Consider the following 12,086-nt stretch of genomic DNA (forward strand, 5'->3'; position numbering starts at 1 on the left):
ACACTGAAGAAATTAGAGAAAAATCCTAGCTCAGAGGATAAACTCACGTTAGAACACTTCAAAGTATACCGTCTTTCTAGTGTTCAGGATTAAAAATTAGAAGTACCTTTTCAACAAATGGCCTTCAAAGCATTTGTGAAGAGATTATCAACATATTTAAGGCGAGGAATCCCGTAAGAATCCAAGGGTTTTTAAAAAATCTCGCTGTTGGCTGTAAGAGGTGCAAAAGGAGAAGAGGGGCATTTCACTTCTCTTCATCTTTAAGGATGCAAGTCAAATTGCAACTCTTCTCTGATGGTTCCGTGACCAGCCCAGCTGACGGGAATTGTTCCTTGCGGTGACATTTCTCGTCTCTGCCATTCAGATGCACTTGGCATTCACTGTCCTATGGCAAGAATCTCACTTGTGTGAAATCCAACTGGATGACAAACTGCTTGAGGGGAGCAATCACATCTTATATGTACCTTGTGTCCTCACAGACCTTAGAATAGTACAAAGCACATCAGATCAGATGATGGATTGAGTTTCTAGAAAATCGTTGCCCACCCCTAAAGCACACATAACATATTTACCCTGTGACCTTGCCTCTGCTTTTAGTATCATCCCGTTTGCTCCACCAATTCAACCCTCTTCCGTGATTTACCATTATATCTTTATTCTCCATCAGCTTCCTGTCTATAGACCAAAGTGAGGATCCTGCATCTTGATTTTGCAGTACTTGCTGTGGCGTACCATAAAGATCCTTCCTTCAGGACCAAGGCGTCATTCCCCCAGCTGCTGCAAATGTTGCCAGATGATGCTTCTCAGGTGAGTTTTGGTCTACGAACTTCCCTCGGCCCAAGAGAGTCACCTTACCCAAAGTTACACTCCTTCCTGAGGAAGTGTATACTTAAAAATGTGAAATATAAAGGCCCTTGCCTCAGGTGGTTCAACTCTGATGGGTTTCCCCAGCTCAAGAATTCCCTGTGGGATTGCCTGAGCCCTTTATTCCAACTACATTTCAGCTTAACTCCTCTACCCAATTCTATCTTATTTCCTTCACAGGTCAGGTTCCTGAGAGCCTTCTGCAATAAACTTCCTGCATGCAAATCTGTGCATTAGAGTCTGTTTCTTAGGGAACCTGTTCTATGCCAGATCTTACACATAAATAAGGGAAAGATAAACAATGCCCACGGCAAGAGGGATTGGGGAGGGCTGCCTCACCTAACATCACACCAGTCTGACCTGGCCATGGCTGCCAATACCTGGCAGTGAACACAGCCACCAGCCTGGCCATCACATGCCAGAAAAGTGACGTATGGCCACCTGTGTCCTCTTCATCAGTGCCACCCACTAGAACTTTCTTTGAGGAGGGACATATTCCGTATTTTCACTGTTCAATATGATAGCCACTAGCTACTTGTGGCTACTGAGCACTTGAAAGGCAGCTAGTGCGACTAAGAAATTTAATTTGGACGAAGTGAGAGAGTAGCATTGACATATATACACTACCAAATGTAAAATGGATGGCTAGTGGGAAACTGCTGCATAGCACAGGGAGATCAGCTCGATGCTTTGTGACGACCTAGATGGGTGGGATAGGGAGGGAGACTCAAGAGGGAGGGGATATGGGGATATGCGTATACATATAGCTGATTCACTTTGTTATACAGCAGAAACTAACACAACATTGTAAAGCAATTATATTACAATAAAGATATTTTAAAAATTAGTTTATATTTACATGTAAAGAGCCACGTGCCTAGTGGCTACCATATTGGACAGAAGAGCCCTAGATTATGAATCCAGCAGGTCTAGAAAGGCAGCGTCACAATAGCTCCAATTCCACCTGCCTTTACCTCCACCATCCATGACCTAGAAATACTTGGTCTGACTCCTTAAAAGTCATCCTAATGAAGCATATATAGGAACTGTGTACTAGTAAAGTCTAATTGTTAAGTGGCCCAATAATTATTATGAACATTGTTAAATCTACGAGCCAGAGAGCTTTGTTGCAAGTTTAAATTGACTACAACACATAAATCTATTCATGATTGCTGACCCTCATAGTCTTTTAATCTCCTGGCCCTTCAAGGAATTTATCATCCAGATGGAGAGACATGACATGCATTCGTGCACAATTTTAAGTTAAGAAATAGCCTCCCCTTGACTATATATACATGTATAAATTTGATTAATGCCTTTTTTCCCCATTTGGTCTGTATGATCTGAGGGCTGCAGCTTTATGTTTCATAATAAGAAAAAAAAAGCAAGAGATAGCTGCCCTTTAGAGGTGGGCAGGCTCATGGGTTGGGAACCCACGGGAGATCTTTAGTTCTGCCCTGTTCCTTGGACAAGAATGATCTCTTGTTACTGACCCAGAAATGTCAGATGTGGCCCGGGGTGAAAGCATATGGCTGCACCTGGGCAGGTTCATGACCACCCTGCAAAAAATGACTAAATGTGCATGCCCTCCAGACAAGGAGTCATTCACATCATCTCGTCATCTGAGGTCAGCCCTTACAAAATCAGTTTGAGCCACTGAATGCGACTGAAATTGAATTCTATGCAAGCTGAAAATATTGTTTACTTAAAGCCCAGAAGCCTTTCATGAGAAGAATCCAGGGACAGGCAATGGTAGTTAAATTTATACATTTTTCTTTCTTGTTACAATTTTATATTTTCCGAACAATTTAATGAAGACTCCAGAGAAAAGAATTAAATGTCTGCTGGTTCAATTACCAAATAATGAAAAGGTGGAAAGTAGCACCGTGTACTGTGTGCCGAGAGGCTATTGAAGCCTATTCTTGGAGTGAAAATCTTTTGTGTGCTGCTTACACTCGCCTTTGCCACCCACAAATTGTACAGACGAGTGTCAGCAGAAGAAGCAGAAACCAAGAGCTGGTGCAGATCATCCTCTGCAAGGGTGAAAGGCCTGGCCCACGGGGGACATCTCATGACACCCATGGCAGCAGCCAGGAGCACGGCGGAAGCCACGGGTTCCATCAGGAGGGACCAGGCTGTCCTTAAAGCCATCCTTTGAGAAGATTCTAACCATCCCTGGCCCTGAATGCATTCTTAACTAGCCTGTCCTTAGGGCCACATGCCGGGAAGGCCTCAGGGGCAAAGGAGACTTGGCAGCAAGGGTTTCAAGGATGCCTTACAGTCCCCGCAGCATTTGGAAAGCTACCCCTGCCCACGCCCCCGCACCCCCCCCCCCGCCCTAGCCATACACAGAAAAGAAGGATTACAGAAATACAAAAATCCTCCATAGAAGCTAAAACCAAAGACAAAATCAAGCTCTGATGCTTCAGAATTCTTTGGAACATTGGTTTTAACGCTTTAAAAATCAAGTCTCCCTGGAAATACTAAGCAAGGAAAGAGGCAGTTAAGTGTAGACTCTTCTCGCCTCAACGCCCATGGTGACAGCGTATCTCTGCTCACGCTGGGGCCTCCCCAAAACATTTTATTCAGTAACATCAAAAGACTCAATGGACAAGTCATTGTACAGCTTCTTTTTCACCTTTAAATTCTTCTTGGTTTATATAACAGAATGGTCTCGTTCTTAGGAAATCCACGCTGAAACGTATAAGGATAAAGGGCTATGATGTATATAACTAACCCATAGAAAAAAAGTGTGTGTGTTTCTATCTACATATATGTAAAAAATATATACACACACACACCCCTATACGTATGTATACATATTTGTGTATGTGTGTGTTCAGGTATGGTGAGAAGGGAGCAAGAGTAAATGATACAGCAAATGGGGTAAAATGTGAACAACACGTGAATCTAGGTAAAGAGCATTTGGGTAGCCTTTGAATTATTTTTATTTTTACAACTTATCTGTAAGTTTGAAATTAGGTCCACGCTTTAAATAGTTTAAAATAGTTTCAAAGTTTAAAACAATACAAAGTTTTACAATTTTAAGTTCCTTCCCTTTTCTTCTCTGTATTGGCTTCTTGCTAGAGACCCTTACAATTATCCAGCGGACCCTCTGGGTAAAAGTGTCCACGAGGGTAGCCCTGCTCTGCGAGAAGCCAACAGTCCTGCTGATGTGTTTAATCAGGATGAGAATTCTCTTGGAGAAACCAATCACACACACAGTTCCAGAGCGGCCCCCTCCCATGGTGTGCTGGTGATTACTGGGAACGTGTGCTGGGACATAGTTCTGAGGGAGACAGGACTATGTCTAGGGAATGCACCACTAGCTCGCTCTTCCTCTCTTCCCTTAAAATACTACAACCAAGGGTATGAAATTTTTAAAAATAACTATCAAGTATGTCTCAAACCACCTTAAATACATGAGAAAACAAACCATATGAGAAAGAGGAAATCTCTAAATTAATGCCTTTCTCCCTCTCTCTCTCTCTTTTTGGTGTCTGATACAAGAGACAACAACAGGATCAATCTCTTATTAGAACAGAAGCTCTCTGAATATAGGAATACACCTTCATCATTTCCGTTTCTCCTGTATCCCCCAAGAAACAGACTTGTGGGATGCAAGTGAATGAAGATGTGATTAAATGAATGGGCAACACCTGAGACAAAGTTCTACCCTCAACTCCTCACCCTTAAGATTGCATTTTGAGATCTATTAAAATCGAAGCAGAGGCATTTTTATCTATGGGTTCTCTCTATATAAGCTTGTATTTTCCTCTTTTCTTGTTTAGAATTCCACATTTAAATCTTATTTAGAACTCCATAAAGAGAAAAGGTGAGGCACAAAACTGGGAGAAGACATTTTTCACATGTATAACTGAATAGAATTAATATCCAGAATATAGAAATCATTTCTACAAATGAATTAGAGTCAGTGTAACAATTCAAAAGAAAAACTGTCAAAAAATTGGAACAGGTATTTCACAGAAGAGAAAGTACAAATGGCCAAACACTGTGCAAAGATACTCCAAGTCATTAGTGAGTAGAAAATACAAATTAAAACCACAAATACGTAATAAACACCAGATTGGCAAGAATTCCAAAGCCTGACAGTATCAAGTGTTGACAAAGTTGGAGAACAATGGCACTCTCGTTAACTGCTGGAGGGAGTGAAAATTGGAACAACCACTTTGGAAAACAATTTGGCATCACAGAACAGAGGTGAAGGTATACATGCCCTATTACCCAACAATTCTACTCTTGGTTATGTACTGAGAAACTCCAGCACAGATGCAGTGGGGAGTGTGTATAAGAATATTTATAATAGTATTTTTATAATGGAAGCCATCCAAAGTCCATCAACAGCTCAGTGCACTGAGCGTTTCATATAACAGAACACTACCCAGCACTGAAGAGGAATAAACAGTGGCTGTATGCATCAACCAAATGACCCTCAGGAGATCATGCTGGGTGAAAAAAGCAAATTATAGGATACATACATTACGATTCCATTTATGGAAAGTTCATAAAGGATAGGTTTTTAGGGACAGAAACATATGCGGTAAAACTATAAAGAACAGCGAGAACGTGATTAACAAAAATTCAAGACAGTGGTTACCTCTATTTAGGGCAGAAAAGAGAAGTGATCAGGACAAGACACATGAGCCTTTAATGGAAATGCTAATGGCCTATCTCTTAAAAGACATAGTTGGGACTTCCCTGGCTGTCCAGTGGTTAAGACTCCACATTTCCACTGCAGGGGACGTGGGTTGGATCCCTGGTGAGGGAACTAGGATCCCGCAAGCCACGTGGCACGGCCAAAAAAAAAAAAAAAAAAAACAGACGCAGTGGACACACATTCATTGTATTGTTGTTCTTGACACATTTTACAAACGTACACATTTGTACACATTTTACAAATATTAAAATGTACACATCTTACAAATATTCTTTTGTGTGCCCTAATAGTTAATAAAAATGACTCTTAAGAATTGGTACGTAAGCAAATGACCAAAAATATTTTATCCAAGACTTGTTGGAAGAAGAGAGTGTAACAACATGCCAGCCATCAGGCCCTGGCAGTCTTTCCTTCCGAACATGCCATACTGTCTACTGGTCTCTGGCCCCTTCTGGGTCATTCAATCCAAAACCAACCATCACTCAGAGCTAGCACTTGTCCCAGGTCGGAGGAAAGTTTCAGGCTGTTCCTCAGAAGCAGCAGCCCAGCGTCCCCCTCTATCTGCCATTCTATCCCTCATTTAAATGCAGGCATCCTCCAGGTGTGAATGACAAGCACATTACCTTGTGCGTGCACGTGCACACACACATCCAGCTCTGCAGCTTGACTGGGTTGTTATTACATCCAAATATTACTGAAAGCTATTATTACTTGACTCTTGACTTTGACTTATTCTCCAATATTTGTACACATTTTATAATGATAATGGAGTACCATATTTAAAACAAGGCATCTCCCTGTCCTCCAATCAGAACCTGAAATCTGAAAAAGAAGCACAGACATCTGTCCATGCTCCAATTACAACCATGTAGCAACAGTCCCTTAAACCAAAATTGAAATTTAAAGTGACTGGTGCAGTTACTGCCAGTACAGCATTTAAGAAAAAAAATAAACCTAGCTCCAGGGTTGTCTGACTCCTCACCTCAGTAGGTCATTAAAGATAAGATAGCATTCATCTCCCCCAGGCCCAAGAAAGTTTTGTTATAATTTTAGTATCGTGAAATTTTTAAAATAATTGTTTTCGTATCAATTATTACAGTGAAGGCGGGCTCCTTCAGCAGTAACATCCCAACAGGAAAAAAAAATCAGACTGGTAAAACAAAAATTCTTCTAAATTGACCTATGTGGAAGGTCAATCACTTAGTCCCCTGAAGTTTACTGAAGACCTAGTTAGTAACTGCTGTAAAAGTACAACCACTTACCTCAGCATATTGTGCTACTGAACTGGCCTCAACTGCATAGACTCTCCGAGCCCCGGCCTGCACAGCAAAAAATGACAGTATTCCTGATCCACAACCAACATCCAGAACAACCTGGAAGGAAAGGAAAAGACAAAAAAGGGGTGAAAACGCAAACTGGAGCTTAGTTGTTGGCATCATGCCAACTTTGAGCGTTGCGATCAGACAAAGTACTAGCTTTGATTTTTTACAAGTGGTCTTACCCTGGCCAAGTTATGAATCTCTGTGAGCCTTCTTTTTCTCCTACGTTAAATGGGGTTAATAATACCCACCTTTTAAGCTTTACTGTGGGGATCAGTATGAAGTGTATACAAAGCACTTAGTGTATAATTGGTGTTTTTCAAATTATTGTTATTATCACTACAGTTTCTTTGTTAACATGGTTTACTTTTAGGATGTTTAGGGCCAAGAAAAGTAGTGGGTCATGAATGAATTTGCTTACCCTACCTGTCAGCATGAACAAAATGAAAACTGTCTCAAATAATCTTTAGCATTATATACATATATACATATGTATATGCATATTATATGTATATGTATATGTGTGTGTATGCATATTCAGGAAAAACTGAAGATAGTCTTTAAAAATCCAAAAGTGAGATATGTGCTTTTTGTTTTAGGCCCCCTCCAAAAAGTTGGGGAGGTTTATATGGAGGGTAGGAGGGTATTAAGACAGTGGACACATAGAATTTACAGAAACTTCTTTCCAGAAACTTCTATTCTCTGTGTTCAGACCTAGGACTTAAATCAAGAAGACCACCACTCACTGGCACAAAGGGACCAACCAACATTTGGACCTGCACGCTGTGAGGAAGAGGAGGACAGTCTGGATTGGGCCCCTGGCCCCATGCACAGCTGAAGCTGAGGTCTGAAGCTCAGTCTGATCGCTGAAATCTCAGGCTCCTGTATTTCCGTCTCATCAGTGACTTTTATTCTTAGCATCTTTTAGCACTAGCTTTGAGCAAGGCATTTCACTTGGCTCTAAATCCTCACAATAAATGTATGAATAGATAGCCTTATTATGGCCACTTGTGAGATGACAAACTGAAAATCAGAGACATTGAATGAGCCCAAGTTCACCTAGCAGTAAGTAGGGGAGCCAGGAGTTGAATCTGGGCACTTCTGCCTTCCAAGCTCACGTTCTATAAAATCACACGTTGATTATTTAATTTCACTTTTATAAATCTGATATTTTAACCCAGCAATACCAATAGGCAATGAATGACAAAGTATTACTTTTTTCAGGAAAATTTATAATAGTTTTTTTTTTTTTACTTTGATAGTAGGAAAATTTTTCCAAAAAATAGGAAATATCAGACGTTGTGCATGTGTGTATCTGTGTTTTAATTGCAGTATCACACTGTGCTGACACAGCTACGGTGCCATTATTCTAAGAGAACATGCTGTTAGTAATGGGTTCACGGTGCTCACTTATATTAATCCTAGAGCTGTGGCTCTATTCCATATGGTCTCCTAGGGTTTGGATAATTAGGAGCATTACTAATTTAAAATGTCACCCAGTCTCTGGAATTTGCTGTCAGGCTGTCTATACTTTTAGAAATACCACTATTCACTTCTCCTCATCTTCCCTAGGAAATACTTCATCTTCACATGGTCCTGGTTTATTGCAAGAATACCCATGACTGCTGTCTAGAGAGAGGAGGCTGTAGGTTGGACAGTGCAATCCATGGTCCCCTAAAAAGATGCACCACATCCAGAAGAACCTTTCCAGAGCCTTCTTCAATTAAAAATATAATAGGACTTCCCTAGTGGCGCAGTGGTTAAGAATCCACCTGCCAATGCAGGGGACATGAGTTCGAGCCCTGGTCCGGGAGGATCCCACATTCCACAGAGCGGCTGAGCCCGTGTGCCACAACTATTGAGCCTGTGCTCTAGAGCTTGCGAGCCACAACAGCTGAGCCCACGTGCCACAACTACTGAAGCCCACACGCCTAGAGGCCGTGCTCCGCAACAAGAGAAGCCCCCGCAATGAGAAGTCCCCGCTCGCCGCAACTGGAGAAAGCTCGTGCAGAGCAACGAAGACCCAACGCAGCCAAAAATAAATAAATTAATAAATTAATTTAAAAATATAATACCTTAGATACTATGCTCAGTCCAAAATATGGATACAAAATTAAGATACAATAGAAATTGCACCTGCTTGCTCTGGTGACAGGTGTCCTAGAAATGTGTGAAGGGAACACTTTGTCTCTTTTATTAGGGTGTCATGAAGCACATCTTAGAGCAGTGTTTTTCAGTTCTCTTGATCCTGCAGACTAAAAACCAAAGAAACGTTTTACCACTGGGAGACAGACATCAGACAGAGGGAATGGGGAGAGAGAGAAAAATTCAGAGATGGGAGGGAGCCTGATATGGTTCAGCTTTTTGCCAAATTAGGCCTTTTGGTAGGAAGATGCACTGACAGGCCCAGACCCTACCTAGAGAAGAGTTGAAAAATTATAAACTGTTGTCCAAATACCTTATTTCGATAACTAATTTCAAGCCAAAACAACCTTATTCATTTGGCTATTTCAAAACAGAGCATAGCCCTTGAAAAAGAATCTGATCTTTTGCTAGCATTATCCAGATAATGCCATCTGTCTCCCGCTTGTGTGTATATTTAAAAAGTTAACAAGTGAATTTTCAGTCTGGGGCTTGGAGGAGAGGGAGAGGGGAGGGAGGGACATTCTGCCCCGTCTACGTAAGCCATGAAATGTTGGAAACAAAGCTGAGGAAGGCTGAGAATTCATTCTCTGGTGAAAAACAAACAAGTCCAAGCAAGTATTTAGGCTCTAATGGAAATACACTCCTTCAGCCCTTTCCAGCTGGGGTTTCCCAGACTAGGAGAAGACAGGACATTAATGCAGATAATTCTGTTACACCATCTTATCTGGCACCTCAGGAAGCCTTGGAGCTGCCTCTCATCACGTTTTCTTGTCCTCACAGAAGATTATATTGAGCCCATTTTTTATTCTACCATTGGTAGGCCATCACAGAACTGGGTATGTTTGAGGACCCTGGCAGACATTAAGTTATACTTTCTTATCCTAGGGAAAAGTATCTCACCTCAGACAGAGGCAAAAGAGAGTAATAAAATCCCTTTCCACGTGTAAAGCAGTTGCCAGTTTCCAAAGGACGTTCCCCTGACACTATCTATTTGAGCCTCATGCCCCTCTGGGATGGAGAGTACATAGTTATGTCCCCGTTGTAGTGAGAAGGAAACAGGCTTGGAGAGACTGTTTCCAGCCCAAGGTAACACTACTGGCAAAGGGCAGAGCCGGATGAGGACCCGGTGCTCAGCTGTCTGTAGCACCACGGCCATCTTTCTGTGCAGCAGAAGATGGGAGGAAAGGGTGGACCGTGAAGAGATGTAAATCTGACCATACCACACCCTAAACACTTCCGATGGCTCCACGCTACTGGACTCTGGTTGGGATCACCCAAGAGAAAAGACAACAGGAGGTCAGAGGCAGTGAGGACAGTGAGGTCAGATGACTTACTCTCCTGGCTTCCTCCCTCCCTCCCGGGTCTCCATGCATTGCTGTGTCCCCTCTACCAAAAGCCACAGCTCTTGCTGGGCTTCCATCTCTTATAGCTATGACTATTCTCTCAGGTTTCCAGCAACTACCCCTTCCCCCTCCCCCTTTAGGCCAAGGGGTGGTAACAGGTCCCCACTCTTGGTAGTGCCAGGCTGCTTCACCGTACCGTGTTGGTTCCCTTTACTCTGCCCACGTCACTGTAAATGGTCCTGTTATTTAACTCTTCTAAAACACCTTGTCGGGTGTGCCTTGCCTCTCCTGCAGGAACCCTGGCTGATACACCAACTCATCCTTCAGATCTCGAACAGCTCTCCCTCAGGGAAGACTTCCTTAGCCTTTGCTCCCCTCCCAGGCTAAGTAAAGTCCTCCAGCTCTACGCTTTCTTATCATCACCTACTCAAACCCTTCCTTCATAACATTCATCACAGTTATAGTTTTTCATTCAAAGAGGCATTATTTGATTAATTTCTGCTCCCTCCCCTGGACTGCAAGCTTCATTAAAGGAGAGACCTTTATCTGCTTCTTGGTCACTACTGCATCCCTGATACAGCATGGGGTCTGGCACACAGTAAAAACACTCACTACATCTTTGTTAAACAAACTGAATAAATAAAAATGTGTCTCACTACCACAGATAGGGAACAGATTCATGATCCAAAAGGTACAGCGCAAATCTGTTACCTCCCTGAGAAAGTACCTTCTACCAGCGTAACACATCCTCTTCAATCTTGTGATCTTAAGCATCCTTCAAAGGATGACTTTCTTTGGACATTGCCATATTGTCATTACATTACAATCCAGTTAGCTCTGGTATGCAATGTTCCTCTAGAGAGAGAATTCATCCTCAGCTTCCCCTGGATACACAGGCAGTAACTATAAAAATGGCTAATTTGGGGCTTATATGGGGCAGCACCAGAAAATGGTATGAAATCCTTGCGAGGACTAATGGGGAAAAGTCAACAATTGGTCCATGTAACAGTGGCCAAAAGTTCTGTGAATTTATTTGTAAATAAGGTTTTAAAAATATTAAAAATATAAGGTCATTTTGCTTGTACAGATGATTTTAATTACATGCTCTTATGGTTTCCTAGACAAAGAAATCTTGCAAAATGTTTGAACAGGTCTAAAAAGCCCCAAGAGGGTTCAAAGCTATTTATTTGGATTCACTAGGCTAAAATTAACAAAGAGCGTCCAGGTCCTTAAGAAAACATGAAACAAAACTACCCTTGAATAATAAAGTAAAAATAAATATGTACCATTATTTTTATACTTATTATGTACTACGCTTGTTTAGTACTTTTACCTTATTTACTCATGATGACAACTATCTAATGTGGGTACCATTATTTTCTCCATGTTGCAGATAAAGAGGCTGAGAATCAGATGGAGTTGAAGTCATACACTTAATAAATGGCAGAGATGAGATAAAAACAAATGTACCTAACTGAAACCCTATGCTCTTAGCCACTCCCTTCATTTTCAATTCTATTTTCTGTGTTGTTCAGGCTACAGTAATATTTGTCCCATTTAGCCTTCTTTTCACCCTAGCAGTTTTATAACTGTTTTCCAATATTGAGGTCCTGATTATCCCACAGTCAATTCCTCCAGTTATGCCAGTTATGATTTATTCATTCTTTCTTTATTTGCTTGAGCATATCAATGGCTGCTCTGAATTGCAATACCCCAGCTGTCATTTTTGTATGCCTT

General features: G+C 41.6%; 1 protein-coding gene across 11 annotated transcripts in view; it reads right to left on the reverse strand.

The window, feature by feature from the left end:
• LOC309664904 (histone-arginine methyltransferase CARM1-like) overlaps nucleotides 1–12,086 on the reverse strand; it is a 291,386-nt gene that overhangs the window by 108,396 nt on the left and 170,904 nt on the right. For all 11 annotated transcript variants that reach the window (XR_014266089.1, XM_082471027.1, XM_082471028.1 and 8 more), the window contains exon 5: nucleotides 6,805–6,915. Coding sequence is in view for 10 of the 11 variants with exons in the window: in XM_082471027.1 (XP_082327153.1) it covers nucleotides 6,805–6,915 (111 nt within the window). In the remaining variant the exon portion in view is untranslated. The remainder of the gene's footprint in view (nucleotides 1–6,804; nucleotides 6,916–12,086) is intronic.

Source organism: Balaenoptera physalus (assembly GCF_965194825.1).
Source record: "Balaenoptera physalus genome assembly, chromosome: 7".
Lineage (NCBI taxonomy): Eukaryota > Metazoa > Chordata > Mammalia > Artiodactyla > Balaenopteridae > Balaenoptera > Balaenoptera physalus.